The sequence below is a fragment of the Aethalodelphis obliquidens genome, unplaced genomic scaffold (assembly GCF_003676395.1).
Source record: "Aethalodelphis obliquidens isolate GAN/ISIS:26980383/991018 unplaced genomic scaffold, ASM367639v1 scaffold8, whole genome shotgun sequence".
Lineage (NCBI taxonomy): Eukaryota > Metazoa > Chordata > Mammalia > Artiodactyla > Delphinidae > Aethalodelphis > Aethalodelphis obliquidens.
In genome coordinates, this window is record NW_020837952.1 from 10,845,771 (window position 1) to 10,865,449 (window position 19,679).

Here is a 19,679-nt window from a genome sequence, read left to right on the forward strand (position 1 = left end):
CCAACATCATCCTCAATGGTGAAAAACTGAAAGCATTTCCACTAAGATCAGGAACAAGACAAGGTTGCCCACTCTCACCACTCTTATTCAACATAGTTTTGGAAGTTTTAGCCACAGCAATCAGAGAAGAAAAGGAATCCAAATCGGAAAAGAAGAAGTAAAGCTGTCACTGTTTGCAGATGACATGATACTATACATAGAGAATCCCAAAGATGCTACCAGAAAACTACTAGAGCTAATCAATGAATTTGGTAAAGTAGCAGGATACAAAATTAATGCACAGAAATCTCTGGCATTCCTATATACTAATGATGAAAAATCTGAAAGTGAAATCAAGAAAACACTCCCATTTACCACTGCAACAAAAAGAATAAAATATCTAGGAATAAACCTACCTAAGGAGACAAAAGACCTGTATGCAGAAAACTGTAAGACACTGATGAAAGAAATTAAAGATGATACAAATAGATGGAGAGATATACCATGTTCTTGGATTGGAAGAATCAACATTGTGAAAATGACTCTACTACCCAAAGCAATCTATAGATTCAATGCAATCCCTATCAAACTACCACTGGCATTTTTCACAGAACTAGAACAAAAAATTTCGCAATTTGTATGGAAACACAAAAGACCCCGCATAGCCAAAGCAATCTTGAGAACGAAAAAAGGAGCTGGAGGAATCAGGCTTCCTGACTTCAGACTATACTACAAAGCTACAGTAATCAAGACAGTATGGTACTGGCACAAAAACAGAAAGATAGATCAATGGAACAGGATAGAAAGCCCAGAGATAAACCCACGCACATATGGACACCTTATCTTTGATAAAGGTGGCAGGAATGTACAGTGGAGAAAGGACAGCCTCTTCAATAAGTGGTGCTGGGAAAACTGGACAGATACATGTAAAAGTATGAGATTAGATCTGTCCCTAACACCATACACAAAAATAAGCTCAAAATGGATTAAAGACCTAAATGTAAGGCCAGAAACTATCAAACTCTTAGAGGAAAACATAAGCAGAACACTCTATGACATAAATCACAGCAAGATCCTTTCTGATCCACCTCCTAGAGTAATGGAAATAAAAACAAAAATAAACAAATGGGACCTAATGAAACTTCAAAGCTTTTGCACAGCAAAGGAAACCATAAAGAAGACCAAAAGACAACCCTCAGAATGGGAGAAAATATTTGCAAATGAAACAACTGAGAATGGATTAATCTCCAAAATTTACGAGCAGCTCATGCAGCTCAATAACAAAAAACCAAACAACCCAATCCAAAAATGGGCAGAAGACCTAAATAGACATTTCTCCAAAGAAGATATACAGACTGCCAACAAACACATGAAAGAATGCTCAACATCATTAATCATTAGAGAAGTGCAAATCAAAACTACAATGAGATATCATCTCACACCAGTCAGAATGGCCATCATCAAAAAATCTAGAAACAATAAATGCTGGAGAGGGTGTGGAGAGAAGGGAACACTCTTGCACTGCTGGTGGGAATGTGAATTGGTTCAGCCACTATGGAGAACAGTATGGAGGTTCCTTCAAAAACTACAAATAGAACTACCATATGACCCAGCAATCCCACTACTGGGCATATACCCTGAGAAAACCAAAATTCAAAAAGAGTCATGTACCAAAATGTTCATCTCAGCTCTATTTACAATAGCCTGGAGATGGAAACAACCTAAGTGCCCATGATCGGATGAATGGATAAAAAAGATGTGGGACATATATACAATGGAATATTACTCAGCCATAAAAAGAAACGAAATTGAGCTATTTGTAATGAGGTGGATAGACCTAGAGTCTGTCATACAGAGTGAAGTAAGTCAGAAAGAAAAAGACAAATACCGTATGCTAACACATATATATGGAATTTAAGAAGAAAAAAAAATGTCATGAAGAACCTAGGGGCAAGACAGAAATAAAGACACAGACCTACTGTAGAACGGACTTGAGGATATGGGGAGGGGGAGGGGTGAGCTGTGACAGGGCGAGAGAGAGTCATGGACATATACACACTAACAAACGTAAGGTAGATAGCTAGTGGGAAGCAGCCGCATGGCACAGGGATATCGGCTCGGTGCTTTGTGACCGCCTGGAGGGGTGGGATAGGGAGGGTGGGAGGGAGGGAGGCACAAGAGGGAAGAGATATGGGAACATATGTATATGTATAACTGATTCAATTTGTTATGGGGCAGAAACTAACACACCATTGTAAAGCAATTATACCCCAATAAAGATGTTAAAAAAAACAAAAAAAAACTTAATGTCATTATAGTAATTATATAGTTCCTTAAGTGCCTTTTTCAAATGTCCATATCATTTGAGATTTTAAATCTTTTCTGATATGAATTTCAATGTCTACATTTTTCTTACTATAGTAAAAAATTTTCACCTATCTTAATAAATATCAACTTCAAGATGTTATACCATATTTAAATTTCTATTAAGTTAAATAACCTAGATTTAATGAATATTAATGTATAACATAAAACCTGTTCTCCCCACAGTTTTCTCCAACCCCCCTCATGTCAACTTCCTCATTCTGTTTGCTCAGGACAAAAATTTAGGTCTATAGTGACATGCCTCATAATACCTTTCTAATCCAAAATATGATCACTTACCTTGCTCACTCCCCCCAGCCACACTAGCATCACTGCTGTCTCTTGAATATGGTATTCCCAGGGTAGCTTCCATGGCGGGTACTATGCTTGTTTCTCCCCCTACCTGGAAAGCGTGTCCTCTAGATAGTCACGTGGCTTATCCCCTCATCTCCTTGGAGACTTCAGTATGCAAACACCCTTGGCTCAGCACTCTCCATTTCTCCTCCCTGCTTTACTTTTTCCCATGGCACCTACCACCATCTAACATATACTTTACTCATATATTTTAATTTTTGTCTCCCCCTGTCTGATAGGTAGAATTCTAAAGATATACCCTCAAGATTCCTGTCCCCTAGGTATTCAAATAAACACTAATCTTAGCACAGCTGTGAAGGGACAATGTCATTAAAGTTGCTAATCAGCTAACCTTAAAATAGGGTAATCATCCTGGACTATCTGGGTGGGACAAATGTAATCCTTTGAGCTTTTAAAAGCAGAAGAGTAAAGCCGAGGAGAAATGGCGGAAGGGGGACATCAGAGAGATTCGGTGTGTAAGAAAGACTCAGTGTGCCCTGACTGGTTTGAAGATGAAGGAGGCAATGTGATGGAGAAAGCAGATATTCTGATGGAGGTGAGAGAGGCTCTCAGATGACAGCTACTGGAGGGGTAGAAACCTCATTCCTACATTTAGAAGGAACCGAATTCTGTCAATAACCTGAATGGGCTTGGAAGCAGATTCTCCCTTAAAGCCTCCAGAAAAGAACCACAGCCCTGTTGTGAAAAGATGAAGCATACCCATTGATTTCAGCCTTGTGAAACCCAGAGCAGACAAATAGCCGAGCTACGCTGTGCCTGGAAGCCTGACCTACAAATAATGGATGTTGTATCACGTCACTAAATTTGCTAAGGCAGTGATGGAAAACCAATACACCCTATTAGAATCTAGGCCTTATGAGGGCAGGGATCCTCTCTTTTTTTCCCCTGTGCTGTGCTCCAGAACCCAGAATAGCACCCAACAATAAAAGACAGTAAACACTCGTTGAATGGAAGAATGTATCCAGTATACACATTTTTCCCATGAAATCTATATTTTACAAGATCTTATGAAATTTTTACCCCAAAATATTGACTAAAAATATTTAAAATGTAAAAGATGAATTGATTTGAAAACTGTCTATTCAGTAGTTTGCATCTTTGCCAGTTAGCAGTGACTACCACTTCCATGGAGCCAACACGAGAAGCAGTCAAATACCGCTTCTAAAGCCGTGGTTTTCAAACTGCATGTTGTAACATATTGATGGGTTATAAAATCAATTTATGGGGTTGAGGAAGGGAGGAAGAGAGGGAGGAATGAAGGAAGGAAATAAAACCAAAAAATCAGAACTTTAATTTTAGTGTGGGGTATATGAGTGTATGTGTATGTGTGTGGGAGTGTTGTGTATATGTTGGATCACAACGTAAGATGTATTTCTTACTTAGGTACCATCAAGATAATTTGAAAACCACAGCCCTAAAAGTTGTCATGCTCTGTCCTGTGGACCAGGGTGCAATTCAGGGCCTGGTCAGAGGTGAGATGAAAACAAAAGAATGGGGAATGTGTCTGTTAGAAAGGGCTGATCAAAAAAGGACCACACTACCCTAAGTCTATGTTAAATTTACAAGACAAGAAGAGAGTTTGTGATTGAATAATTCACAAATTGCACCCCCTTAAGGTGAGAAAATGAACTTTTCTCCTCTTGTGTTCTTCCTTTGCCTTGGACCTGGAGTAGCACCCCTGGACACCATTCAGACCCACCAACTCAGAGTCACCGAGTCTTGGTGTAAAATCAGGCAGCATCTGGAAGGGGATGACTTGAGGCTTCAATCAACAAAGCACCCTAAGGTGCTATTTCTTTTCTCCCTTAGAGGGAGAGGATGAAAAACCTAACACTTACCTCTGTTCTGAGATTAGTTAGTTATTAGTGTCATATAAATTTAGTTGGAAAGGAAGTTAGAAATGTCCTTGGCACAAGGAATCAAAGAATAAATGTTGTTTAGAGGAACTTGAAATTGAATATAGCTCAACATCCTCATTTTTTTTGCAGATGAGGAAGCTGAACTAGAGACTTATGTTATCCCCATTATTATAATAATGTTACTCGATTTATATTTACCAGTGATTCCAATGTTTATTGTTAGTGGGCTGCATATGGATAACAAAAGAATAATGCAGTTGTCTACTATTCATTCCCCCACTCAAGGGCATACTCCTGGTGGGCAGGCATCATGCTATGTATATCTTTGTGCTCTAGTTAGTAACTACTGTGGTTGGGGAAATTAAATAAGATAATACCTGCGATGCACTTAGCAGAGTGCCCAGCACACTTTAAGAGCTAAGTGAATGCTTTCATATTTGATTTTGTTGCTTTGATTATAATATGAGCATTCTTATTATAGAATATTTATGCACAGGAAATTTTTTAACATTTGTTGATTTTCATTGCATTATACAACAAAATAAAATCATATTTTATGCCCTTAAAATCCATTTATGTTTGAAGGGACATTAAAAAACTATAGAGTTCTTATCTGCTTAAGGCACTTTAAGTAAATGAGTAAAGATGAAAGAATTCCAATTAGTTAAAAGTTACTCAGAAAATGTCTTCTTAAGCATATGAGGATTCATGATTCATAAAGATAATATTTCTAATGAAAATATAAAAATCTTATATCGAGTTAAGTTCATTTTTCCTTAGGTAAGAACCAGACATCTGAGCTGCATGACCATAGGAATGTGGAGTCCATACCAATGGCCAAGGGCTGTAAGTCCTAAAATCAGAAAGTGACTTCTTTTAGGAGATATTCCACAGAGAAAGAGTATCAAAACATTAAAAGAAATGAATCACAGTCTGTTTTCTCTGAGGATTCTAACAATGTTATCAAAGTTTTTTTTCTCAATTCTTACAAGCTCTACAGCACCTTTCCCCCCTTCTACTTTTCTATTATATAATCAGCATATAATTATGTGCTTTTTCACACTGGAAAGACTATTCTTTTATTAATGACTCTTTGAAAAGTTCTTTATTATTTATCTTTGAAAGTGAGTTTGAAATCAAAAGGCTTTCATGGCTTTTCCTTTTTTTCCTTTTAACTTAGGAGTTCTTTAAAGTAATACAGTAGATGGTTACAGATGTCATACGCAGTCATTAGTTTCCAGCTTTAAGGTGAGAAGTAGGGCTCGGGAAACAATGTTGCACCCTCCTTTCTCTGCAGACTAAATGTTTGGGGTTTTGAAGAGCATGTATGCAAATATTGCTGTTCTAACAAAGGCTGTCTATTCTTTGCCTTTTCCCCTTGTTAGGACAATTAGAAAATGGGTTATGACAATAAGCTTCCTGAATTTAGTACAAAGACAGAAGGAGGATATAATTAGCATTTATGGGAAGTACAATGTAAGTTCCAAATTAGTCTTAAATGAGAAATTCACCCAGCCCCTGATCTGTAGTCAATTCTGGAAAGTACCATGCATCTCTGCTGAGGCCAAGCAAGCCTCATTGATGTTTTTGGCTGACTGCTTTTTTTCTAACATTAAATTTACCAGAGCACTCCAGATTGGATACAGGCAGTTATGAAGGAGGATGTACATTACTGCAAATTTTAATCATTTCTCGAGCCATTTTGCTTACAGTGATAATCCCATAAGACCAACATATCTTGCGTAAGGAACCCAAATGACTTTTTGCTGAGAGCAGCTCTTCAGTTACTTTTATAGCCTATTCCTGCTTAACTTCTAGACTTTCCCATTTGTGGCTAGGACCTGCCAAATCAGGGCTTCAGTGGCTTCTTGGCTCACCACAGCCATGGCTACCTTATTCAAGACCAGCAAGTGGATAATAACACCAGTGATTAAAATAATGATCAGATTTCTTTTCAATAATATTGCTGCTGTTTATGTAGGGCAGAACCTACCTCTACCCAACACTTCCACTGTGGGCAAAGTAATGTCGTGCCAGAACTATTTCAAGAATTTATCTCATCTCCAATACTTTTTGGACTATTTCAAAGGAGATGGCAGAACACTAATAACATGATGACCTTGACAACTTTGCTTCTTTGGGGCCTCAGGGAAATTCACCTAATTGTTTTGTGAGCCAAACTAATATTCGTAATTGAACATTTTGCCCAGGCATTTGAAATGCCATGACGTTCCTTTAGTTGAAAATGTCCAAGTAGCTTCATTTTCACCAGCAATCTTTTTACTTGTGAAGGAAAAAGTAACAATAATTTACTTTGATTGTACTGAAGAAGCTCCTTCTCTCAAGCCCTCTTATCTTCTCTTATATATAATGATTTTTCCTTTTTAAATGAGAATCATAGACTCTCAGGGTTGGAAGGAATTTTTAAGATAATTTAATACAAACACCCACTATTGCATGAATCCTCTCTACAGTATTTTCAATGAGGTCTTCCATTAACAGCTGTTCTCCAGGGCAAAGGAGATGAAGGAAAAATAGAAAGGGCAATCCACTATAAGTTATATGAATTTATAAATAAAACAAACTAGAGGATCTAGATGTGGTCTTCCCTACTCACAAGTTCTCAGTCTTTCATCTATCTTGTTTAATTACATTATGAAGAATTTGTGAAGCAGAGACTCAATTTTACGTTTGAACTATTGAGAATATGGCCCAACAGGGAGTGAAGCAACACTTCTAAAATAATTTATTATGAGAATTTAGATCACATGCTTCTGACCTTTTCATTTCAATGATCCAAAAAGCTAAAAATATTTTTAAAGGTCTACTTTATATGAACAGAATTATAGGAAACTTTCATCACTATTACTTAAGAATAAGTTAAATGATCTAGTATAAACTACAGGTTAAGAGATTAGGTTCTGGAATGAAAATATACAGTTTGATCCGTAACTTCCCATTAATTAGCTATATGACCTTGGGAAGTCACTTAACATTTTAAAGCTTTGGTTTACTCAGCTGTAAAAGGAGATAATAATATTACCTGTTTCACTGGGCTATTAAGAAGATTAAATGAGCTAATTCACATGAAGCACATTGTTCAGTATATGGCATATGTTTTAAGTATCTAATAAGTGTTAGCTTCCTCATACCCACTGATGTAATAGAAACATAGAATTTAGATGTAGAGAACTCACTATTTAAAAAAAAAAAATTGTTTCAGAATCTTAAATCTCCAGGCATTTACATGAGTGTTATTTTAGACTAAGGATTAATAGTGTTAGGAAAAAAATTTTCATGCTATAAATAGCTTATAAGGAAATTTTACATTGCCAGAATGGTTTTAACAAATCAATATGGATTATATCATGTGCTAACTGAATAATACAATTATTCTAATTAACTGGTCATGCACTCCACAGATTCTGGAAGAGTGTCAGCCTTTAACTGATGAGTCTAGAGTCATGAAATCATTTGACAAAATATAAAGTTATTATTTATTAGAAACTTGGTTACTTCTCTGTATGTCTGAATAGTCAATGCACTAAAGATATTACTCAACATTATATATCTGATGGGATTTTAAAATAATCCTCTTGAATATGTCCACACAAGGTTTAAAAAAAAAAAACTGCTATTGTTAATCAATACCGTAAATTACAGTCTCTAGTTTTATGTTACATTTTATTAAATAAAATATCCCCTTTTTATAAAACATTATTCTGTTCTAGCCCCCAGTTATCCAGTTCTAAACAGTAGTCAGCTTTCCCCTTAGTGCAAAAAGCAAAATAAGACAAAACTTTCATTTGCTGATTCCACAAAGAATTTAAATTCTGCCAGTCCAGAATATCCATGGAGGTAATTAGAAAATGAAAGAATAAAGCTATTTTTCACTCCTCTCCTACCCCCCAGAAATCAGTCATTGCAAGCTGAAATACCTGACTGTCTGAAGAGCATTCCTTTTATATTGACCCTGAGATTTGAAAACTCCTCTTGATAACTCATTACAATGATTACAAACTTAACCATCAGAAAACTATTTATTGATCCAGAAATCAGGGAGGTCAAAATAATTACTCTCATAAAAATGAAAGAATATTAACTGGGAAATGTTTGTTGAGTCATATATAAATTCTCTTTTTTTCAGAATTTATTCAGATCACTATCCATCAGAAGAATGAGGGATTGGGGTCACCTTCCCAGCATTTAACACGCATCCTTGGGGCGGGGGTGTTCACATTTTTGTCAGTATCTCATGAAGGAACAAAGAGCATTTAATTATTAGGTAATATGACAGTTGATGGCAATCTACAGAAGATGTTATTCTGGATGAAATAAAAATGTGTTATGAAAAAATGAAGCAGGGAGAAAATGGGAGAAAAATGTACTATGGAAAACTATTACCTCTCATCCTACAACCACCACTTAAAGATGTCACTGCACGTGCTCCGTGCTCTATTAATTGAGAGACTTTTTGCTTTCACAGGCTGGCTGTCCACTTACCCTAGTTGTTTTCACTTTATTCCCGGAGGAACAGCTCCATCCTTTCCGATCTGGAAGAACTTTACATTCTTCTCCCTCAAGACATGGTTGCATATGGCACCACCATTTCTGTTCCACTATTGAAGCTACAGGAGATAGAAAAATCAATTTAATATTTTCTGTTTGGGCTTGTTAATTCTTTGGGTGCACATTTAAAGAAGAACAACAGCCACATATTTTTCCCACCACTGGGATGATTAGATTTTGAAGGATGCTTTTTTTTTTTTTTTTTTTTTTTTGTCCAAAGGGAATAAATCTTTCTAGATTTTTTGACTAAAAATATTTTTTTGATTTTTATTTTACTGTGGTAAGAATACTTAAAATTTTAAGATGGTAGATCTCATGTTAAGTGTATAATACAGTATTGTTAATGATAGGCACATTTTTAAAGGATATTTCATGCAACAATAACATATTCATGGACAATAACATATTGGAAAGAATTTGGACAATAACATATTGTCCATGAATATGTTATGGACATATATGAATTGGACAATAACATATTGGAAAGAAACTATGTGGATACATGCATGTGCTGATTTACATAAACATATAAGAAAGTGAGTCCATGACCAGAGTCAATATTTTAGAATCAATGTAGTATTTCCCACAAGTAGGCTAAAATCAGGAAGGCATTCAAATGAACACAATCTTTTTTTTACTGTGGGCAGTAACTATCATCACAAGGAGTGCACCATGAAAATATGAGCACTTAACACATTATTATTTATGATAACATCAATTATATAGACCCACATAAATGTTTATATCCTCTGTAATTAGGTGAATCCTCCAAGAAAGAAATTAATATTTTGATAAATCTCTATAAAAATATTTCATGTGAATTTTATCCACAGCTAAACGTTCACTCATCTGTGCAGTGTTTATTTTTTCATTGTTAAGAACCAGTCATGTGTTTAGGTACCCACACTATTTAATCATCTATTTCATTTTTCCTTTGCCAAATAATTTATACACACACACACACACACACACACACACACACACACACACTCGCCCTCCACTGGCAAATCAATATTTCATGGCATCAAAGTAAGAGGCACATGGACTTACTGGAACCTCATTATAATGCCTTTTGCTACAAAACCGCATAAGATCTTAGACCATCTTCCAATAGATTTTAGATTTCAAAACGCTCTTCAAGTGACCTTGTACCAACCACGTGGTTGATGGTGCGGTCCCCCAGGATTAACCCCAGTCATCAGCATCACAGTGGGATTCCAGTTCTAAGCAGTCCTCGTCTACCCTATCCCAAAGAGCAATGGAAGAAGCCTCACCATCCACACAAGAGGGAGCAGCTCGTGTGGTACCTGCCACCTGCCCAGGGAAGCAGGAGCACTTGACTGTTTGTGACCGTTCTTCTATCTTGTTCTTATTACAACATCTGTGGAGTGCCACCACCTCGCAAGTGCCCGTTTTAACATGGTGAGCTGCACAAACAAAAACAAAAGTTGAGATAACATTGAGAAAGCTTGGATACTCCCTACTCTTTTTAATTAGAAGCACATTAAATATAGCTCTATAAAGGATCCACCATGCATGAAACTAGAAATACAATGATGCTGACTCCATAATGCAGATTTGATCTCTTTGTTAAATGTGGTAGGACCATTTCTGTCAGTAAATGCTTGGTGAAGCAGGAACAATTAGTGACTAGATTAGAATGAGCTGTTAGAGCAGTCTGAAATATAGAGGCAATGTGTGGTATCATCAAAAACATATTTATTTGCATATGACTTTTTTTACACCTTTTTGTTCAACGTGTTGATCAAAGTAAGGGAACCCCCGGACAAGGTGCCCTGTACTAGGGCTGAGACAAACCTTATTCTCAAAGTAGGTGGGTTGATAAAGGTTATATTCTTCATCTAGGGGTGAGTGTAAGGGCCAGGAAGGGAAATTCTTTTCAGAAATCAGGGAGGCAGAGGGTGGGAACCCACTTCCTCAGGATTCTTCTGCTCAATTTCCCTGGAAATGAACTAATTGGGTGATTTTTGAAATTGCTGCCATCTTCCTGAACGTTCCATCCAGTCTCAGGGATGGCTGCGGCATGAAGCCAACAGTATTTCCCGCACCTCCTGGGGGGGCTGGCCCCACCCCTCAGCCAGGGCAAGGGCTCCAGGAGCTCCCTTGCACCCCCACCTTGCACCCTGGTTCTAGGTTTACAAAGTGTTTTCCTCGTTCCTTTAAGTCCTCTTCCCTGCCTCTGACATTCCCTCCCACCCTCCCACCTGCAGGGCTGAGATCAGAGGGTAGTGATGGTAAAGGGAACCGACAATGACATGACCCTCCTGTCTCAGGTCAGGGGAGAGAGCTCGGTGGCCTCCCCTCGCCCTCATGTTTACATTTGCAGTCTGAAGCACTTTAAGTTACGTGGAGCTTTTTGGTTTGGGGTTTTTTTTTTTTTTTTTTTTTTGGTTTGTCTGCTCCTGTAACTTATTCTCCAACTACTGCTTCCAACTGAAATAAGACTATTAAATGCCTGTTCAGGAGGGAAAAAAACAAAAAAAATCATTCCTTTCCATTTTGCCTGAGGGAACAGCTGCCACTGAATGACAACCACCACAGCCAGAACGTGGATGGATTTATATCTAGCCTGGAAAAACCCATCACCCATTTTCTTAACCTCACAGTGAGGCTACTGAACTGTTTGGGTGATTGAAATTTTTGGACCTCACTTATCACATTAGGATAGGGTTCGAGTTTGCCTTCATTGTGTTTTCTACCCAGCATTTCTTCTTCAAAGTATTAACCCTCCTGTGAAATGATCAAGCAAAATTTCCATCTGCTAAAGATAAAACCAGCTTAAAATCAAACATCTGTTGAAATGTTATGCTTTCAACAACATAAGAACGTGACTGATATAAAAACAGATTTAAATAGAAAAGTAGGACACAGGAAGTTGTTTAATGCTATAAAGTATACTGAGATCATTTTGTAAATGAGATGAGTACATCATGCATTCATATCAATCTTCCCCTCAGAGATGAGGAACCACCAGGCAGTAACTCAGGTTAGATTGCTTGGATTTTTCTTCTAAGAGAGACCAAACCGCATGGATTGTCCACGTCATTCCCCATGTGAAACCGAGAAACTCAGGTGTAACATACAGCTTTGACACATAATCCTCAAAAGAATGTTAAGAAGCAGATACCATTTCCAATGTCACAAAGATTTTTCTGTCATGGTAGATACAAATGGGAATTTCTCCATGTGTGATTCAAACACAAGGCTATCAAACAAAAGCTAAAAACTTGAAAGCCGGATTTCTGTTCCTTGTGCTCTAGAAAATATTTTCTTAGCTAAGGATGATTCAGTTTGTTTTAATTTATTGAATGCTTTATGTAATATTATACGAGTCAAAATACTGCTTTCTACACTGAACCTCACTTAGTCACATTTTGAGTCAATACCACATATCAGGCATGGTTCTGAGTAATGGGGATGCAACAATGTGTAAGATGGACATAGACCTGCCCTTAAAGAGCTCATATTCCTGTGGAGAAAACAAATAATAATTAGGTACTAATGATTAAGTAAGACAATGTTAGATTTTCTAGCTCCTTGAAAGAAATGCAGTAGGGTAATGTGATTGAGAGTAATCAAACATGGAGGGAAGGCAGATTTTTGTGAGTCTCAGGGAAAACCTCTCTGAGGAGGTAACCTGAATAATGGCCTGAATGATGAGAAGAAAGCCTCCATGATGAAGAGCTAAGAAAGGAGGAACTTTCCAAAGAGAAGGAGCAGAAAATGACAAGGTTCTGAAATGGGGAAACGTGTGGTGTGTTCCCAGGACAGCAAGATGGCCAGTGTGGATGTACTGTGGCTGAACAGCTGAGAGGCTGAGGACAATATGTCAGAAACGTAGGAAGATGATGTAGGGGCGGGTGCCATGGTAAAGAGATTGGATTTTACTCTCGTTGCAAGGGAAAGCCTTTGGGTGGAAATGCTGTCATCTCATTAATGCTTTAGAAGTTTGCTCAAGCTGCTCTTTAGAGAATGGACTGAAGAAAGCAAGAGTGAAAGCAGGGAGACCAGTCGTGAAGGGGTTGCAGGAGTTCAGGAGGTGAAGGATGGGGCACAGACTAGACTAAGGGTTGGGAAGAAGTACCAGATGCGGCATATTTCAGAGTAGAGCTGGTTTGACTTGCTAATGGATTGAGTATGAGCTGTGAGGGGAAGAGGAATTAAGGATTACTCCTAAGCTTGTCCTGAGGAATTAGAATTTGGTGGTTCTGGAAGATAGAGGAGGCCTGGGAAAGGGGAGTTCGGCAAAAGTTGGGTTGGGTCGAAATTACTGTAGTTCTGTTTTGTCTGTGTTAAGTCTGAGATTCTTATAAGACACAGGAGTAGAGATGTAAATCAGGCAGCAACATTTATAAAATGGAGCTTAGGGAAGAGATCTAGACTGCAGATACACACTTAAGAGATCTAGGTTGATAGGTGATATTTAAAGCCATAGACTGGACTAAATTACCATGGAAAGGCTACTGCTACCCATAGAGAAGTAGGGAAGGAATAGTCCAGAACCTAAATCTGGAAGAAGGGAGACAGTAGAAAAAACTGATACGGAGCAGAACATGAGGTAAGAGAAAAAGAACATGAGATAAAGGCATGGAAAACCAAAGAATAAAATGTTTCAAGAAAGAGGGATTGGTCAGTTATGTCAAACGTTGCTGAAAGGTTTAATAAATGAAGCGAAATAATTGTCTCCTAAAAAAATAATATGATGCAGCAGTTAAAACAGAGCCTCCAAAACCACAGTAGCTAGGTTCAAATCTAAGCTTCTTCAAACAGCATTGTAACCTTGGGCACATCATCAAATATCTCTGATTAGTATTTTTTCATATCTAAAAGAGGGATATTAATAGCACCGTCTTCATATGGTTGATTTGGGGATTAAATGAGTTAATATGTATAAAGTATTTAGAACACTCCCGGCCTCATAGCAGGTACTCTGTGTTAGCTATTATTAGCACTTGATCTAGATAAAAATCATTTTAATGGCATGATGAAGATAAAAGCATGATTATAGTAAGTTTATTAGAGAATGAGATGCAAAACTGCAGATAATTATAAAAATTTCTTTCAAGGAGTTTTTCTGTGAAGGGAAGAAGGAGATGAAGTAATAGTTGGAATGAAGCAAAGGTTTAAGAAAATTTTTTCAATGGATGCCATAAAAGCATGCTTGCTTGCTGGAGAAATCTGAGAAAATGAAAATGACAATATAGGAGAGAAAGTGGATAATTAAAAAAAGAATGTCCATAAAGGGAAATAAGGAATTGAGATTGAGGGCACCTAGGTGGTTGGCATTAGATTCATGTGGGGACATTTAATCCTAAGAGTGAAGGTGAGATATGTGAATACAGAGTCAGGTAGGTGTGAGCGGATTAGTTGGTGAGAAGATGAAGTTTCATATCTGATTTTATCTCATTTTGCTATGAAATATGAGAGATGTTTGAGAAGAAAAAAAGAATATGAAATATATATTTCAAAGAGGAAGAATAAATTTACTGGGAAAGAGTAGTAGGACTGCCCGGCAGGGAGTTGGCCGATACACCCAGTAAACTGTAGAGGACACAGTGGAATGAATGAAAGGGTGGGATTACAGAACAAAATGGAAATAAACGTCTGTGTGATGATAGATAATTTGGGATGCTTGGAGCTCTGATAGCAATTTAGGGAAACAGAGATGTAAGTCATGATGAGATGTGTCCTGCAAGTCTTTGAATGGAAGCCAGTTTAGAGAACAAGAGATTATTAGGGTTTCTTCAGAGAGTTATGCTAGCAGGCAGAGGACCGAGCTGAGACAGCTTCAGGAAGAGCTGGATAGTGGCTGGGCTCTCTTTTCCACAGAACTGCAGCGGCCAGGAGCACACAGCGGGGTTCCACTAGTCTCTATCCTGAGAAAAGAGGCAGGCACCATTTCAGCATCATCCACCAGGGCCATTTTATCATCTTTGTTACAAGGACATTTTTATCGTATGTTGGAAAAGAATTGACAGGTGAAAAATTTGCACCTGGTTTTCCCTTCCCAATGCCAATGTCAAAATTCATTTCTACTTTTCCTGACAAGGAAAACTGTACTTCTCCACCCCATTAATTAAATCTAGATGTGGTGATGCGACTTGCTTTGGCCAATGAAATGAAAGCTAAACTTACGAGCAAAAGCAAAGGATATCAGTCTGTGTGGACATTTTAATAGCTAGTGTCATTCACCAGATTTCTCCCACCAGCAAGAGCAACTAATTACATTCTTGATAGTAGAGACTGTATCAGCCTGAGTCCCCAAGAGACATGAAACAGAGTCCCCGCCAACCATATGGACATATGAGTGAGAAACCTTAAAGTGTTACAAGCCTCTAAAATTTGGTGGTTTTTTGCTACTGTCACAAAACTTAGCCTACCCTGACTACACAGTAGTATTTTCCATTGCTTCCTAGGTTGTGCAGTAGGATATATATTGTCAAATGTGTTAGTTGAAGGATAAGTCAGTGAAACATGATATCTCAGAAACCTGGATCATTCTAGCTTATTGAGTCAATGCAGAACAAACAGAAACAAGAAAATGTCGTTCAGATATTTATATAATTCAAAGGGTTGTAAAGAGTCATTTTACAATTGGATAATTATGTTGGCTAAGTTCAGTATGTCAGAGCTCTGGTGAAGAAAGTGTGCTTATTTCTTCTTTGAGAAGAAAGGAGGTAAAATGATGCCCATATTGTGTAATGAAGAGAAGGATAAGGTAGGAGCTGCACTGGGAAGAAGAGAGGCATGTCCTCCCCCTTCAGAGAATATGGGACTAAATGTTAAGGAATTAATAACAAAGGTGACGCAGAAGAGCAAGCCTCACAGACCCAAGGCCTTTCTGCCCTGACCTTTCTCTTCATTGCCTGTGAATAAAATGCACAGACACACAGGTTGAGTTTCCTTGTGAGAAATAGGATTTTGTGAAAAATCTCTATCAGACTTTGTCCTTCTTATTAAAATTGAAGTTGTAAAGCTTTCTGTGGGGGGATGAGAAAGAGATGATTAACCTTGTTAAAATAGAATAGATGATAGGTAGGCAGGTAGGTGGATGTGGGTGGATGGATGGATGGAAGGATGGATAATCCTGCACTCAAAGAGTCTTAAGGCATGGGTAGGGAGGATATTGACTGTTCAATATTTTTATATATGCCAGTATATATGGTAAGTAAAATGAGATATCTCAAAATAGGGACGTGAATCTTCTAGCAAAATTTAGTTCACCTAAGCATGGCATACATATACACACACATAGTTTTCTTATTTGTCTGCTATATATCTTAACTTCTCATGTCAAATTCTTGTAGACAAAGGCTAAGTTTTCATGTAAACTGCTAGTATGTGGCATGTGTTTAATAAATGGTAAACAAGCAATTTAAGAAGGTAAAACTAATTCCTGTGGTTTTCCTTTAAAAGGTTAATGAGACTGTAAAAAATTCAAGCAGTTACTAGAATTCTCTACACGGAGTCAGACAGAGCTCATGATAAACTAATCTAATCAAATATTAGGGCTTTCCAAATGAACAAAATAGACTTCACAGACAATCAGCGTCATACTAAAATGATGCAAGACCCCCTGGAGAAGATTTAAATGAAAAAAGAACGAACAATTTTCTTCATGTGACAATCCCCAAGTCACAAAAGATAAAACAAAAAGCCCCACACCTTTCCGCTAGTTTCTCCTCCCTGAATGTGATGCATTAATACAAAATGTTGCCTCCTACATTTTTGTGAAATGACACTAGAGAACACATAGGTTTTAATTCTTATGAAAACAGGATTACTAAGTCTTGCCCAGCTCTAATTGTTGCCTTTCAAGGTTATTACCTTCATATATCATTTCAACAATAGGATACTGCCCTACTGGTTCCCCAGAAACATGGCCTTAAGAGACTGCCTCTTAAATCATATCTTAAGATTCCTAAATGTTTTTGCAAAGCTATTATGACTGGAATACTCTGGAATGAAGTCTTATAAGTCATTTTAGCAAAATCTTTGTTTCTAACTATTTTTTACCTTCTCCATAAGAAAAAAAAATCTGAATAGCATTTGGTTTATATGTGTGCATAAATTTTTAAAAATTATATATATACATACACATACCTATATAGACACATTTAATTATATATAATTATATACACATATATGTTTATATATATGTTAATATGGTCACATTTTAGCCATTACCTGTGAACCAACTGTATACATAAATATGAAAAATGGGTTCACAGAATAGTATTTATGCAAATCATTTACCTTGAGTAGTGCTTGCTGGCCTTTGGTCAATAAGAGCACAAAGCTATGCATATCACATTCTAAATGTAAGAATAATCCATTCACTCTGGAAACTATTTAAGGAATAGTGGTATTTGCTAAGTAACAGCCATAGAATATTCACTGTATGCTATGCATTATTCCATTTTATCATCACAACAACCATTAAAGAGGAAACTATAATTATCCCCAATTTACAGATAAAGAAACTGAGCCAGAGAAATGGTAAGTAACCTGCCCAAAGTAAAACAGTAATAGAGAAAACCAGAGGTGAGAATTCAGACAGTTTGCTTTCAGAAACCATGATCTTCAACACTATCATATGACGCCTTTTCTACACAGCTCCACGCACATACAGTAGACTATAGTTCCAGGTGATGTGAAGGAAAGCAAGAAGTGTATCACTGTTCCTACATGTGGTGCTTGGTAGCCTAGAAAGGACATGGGCTCTGGAACTGAAATATCTCAGTGCAAGTCTACCCTAACCTATACTATACTTGAGTAAATGCTTAAGCCCATTCACCTTTCAAAGAACTGGTTTGTTCATCTCTAAGATAGCTCCATCGAGTCCTTATAAAGACCAAATGAGATAACGTATGTGAAACTGCTTTTAAATTGTATAGCATTACTTAAATGTTATTTTAATTTTAACTAGTAATGTAATTAATGAATAACAACATGATACAACATATAAATTTAAAAGATATAGTTGTTAGAGAAAGATCTATATTCTATAAAAGTTCTAATTTAATATTTAAAAAAATCTATGTGTGTATATATATATATGTATACACACATAATTGTGTTGACATGAGATGCATGTAAAAAAAATTAATCTGACACAAGCTACAGAAGAGAGTAAATTCAGCGTCAAGTTGTGAATTTGTTCCTACTTGGTTTCCTCTCCATTAGATTTCAGTTCTTATTTGTATTCTGATTTGTCTCATTGACTCTGAAATTTTGTTTGTCTCCATACACTCCTATTTAACAGTTTTACCCAGCTTGACTAGCTCCCCAGAGTATGCATTACACCTTCTAAGCAGAAATCAAGCATCACCTACGTGCACCAATAGGCATCTGAAGTGCAAGCTAGTTAGTGGATGCAGGTTGCTGTAAATCACTTTGAATGGAAAAAATGTGCTGAAACAAAAACTTGCTGAGACAGCCAATTTCTCACTTTAATTCATTAGACTGAAAAAATAGGGCACATTTTTAGACTTTCATGATGAAGCAATCTAATTAAAAGAAATGGCCATTTAAAAAGTTCAATGAAATTTCAAAAGTTCACATAATTTATGAAGTCAGGATGATTGGGGAGGAAATAACCAAATGTCAATGACATTTTTACAGAGCTTGTTTTCTAAAACTGCTCTAGTTTCATATGGAAAAAATAAAATTATTGGGGAAAAACAGATTGCCACAAAGGATAATAATCCTAATAACAGTACGGTCTCCGTTAACAGAAGCAAACTCTCAACCAGAGGATGTACCACAGTCTATTTTAAGAGAAAGAGGCAGAACAGAAGAAGATTCATTCTTGGGGGAGTTTTAGATTCACTGCCCCTCAGCTCAATCATGAACATCTTCTATATCCACGTTTTAAATGAGAAGTGATGTTGAGGAAGGCAAACCTCAAAGAATATTGGTCTCTTTATAAACTGTCCAACAACTTCTGCTGGTAAGGTCTGCTCTGAAAAAGAGGAACTGGACCAATCAAATCCATTTCTCTAGAAATTTGAACTAAAAGTCACAGAATTGTCCCATGGAAATGGGCACTTGAGTCCAAAGGTCATTTGGCATCAGGAGTCAGGTAACCTGTGGAGAGCTTTGTGAGAGCCTCACTGTGTTGAGACATGGGGACACATAGGAATGGGAAAAAAGCACAGGTGCAAAGGTAAGAGATAAAGAAGTAGGTAGTTCCACCACCTGCCTTGGTGTCTGCCTCTCCTGAGGTCTTCCTGAACTTTTTCCTCAATTCCTGCAATATTTTATAGAATAGGTTTCAGTGAGCCCCTTTTTTCCTGATGTAATTTGATGATGTCTCTGTTCTTTGAACCAAAAATAATATACTGACTAGGATATTTCCTTTTTTTAGATAAAGTTAAAATTAACAACAGCTAATTATCAATCAAAACTATTGTACAGCACAGGGAACTATATTCAATATCCTGGAATATACCATAATGGAAAAGAATATGAAAAAGAACATATATATATGTGTGTGTGTGTATGTGTGTG

At 37.1% G+C, this 19,679-nt stretch overlaps 1 protein-coding gene across 1 annotated transcript in view; it reads right to left on the reverse strand.

Annotated features, from left to right (window-relative positions):
* The window catches only part of TAFA2 (TAFA chemokine like family member 2), a 161,215-nt gene that overhangs the window by 46,675 nt on the left and 94,861 nt on the right, over positions 1 to 19,679 (reverse strand). The window contains exons 2-3 of the mRNA XM_027106874.1: positions 10,421 to 10,573; positions 9,081 to 9,205 (exon numbers count right to left, since the gene is read on the reverse strand). Coding sequence (XP_026962675.1) covers positions 9,081 to 9,205; positions 10,421 to 10,573 — 278 coding nt within the window. The remainder of the gene's footprint in view (positions 1 to 9,080; positions 9,206 to 10,420; positions 10,574 to 19,679) is intronic.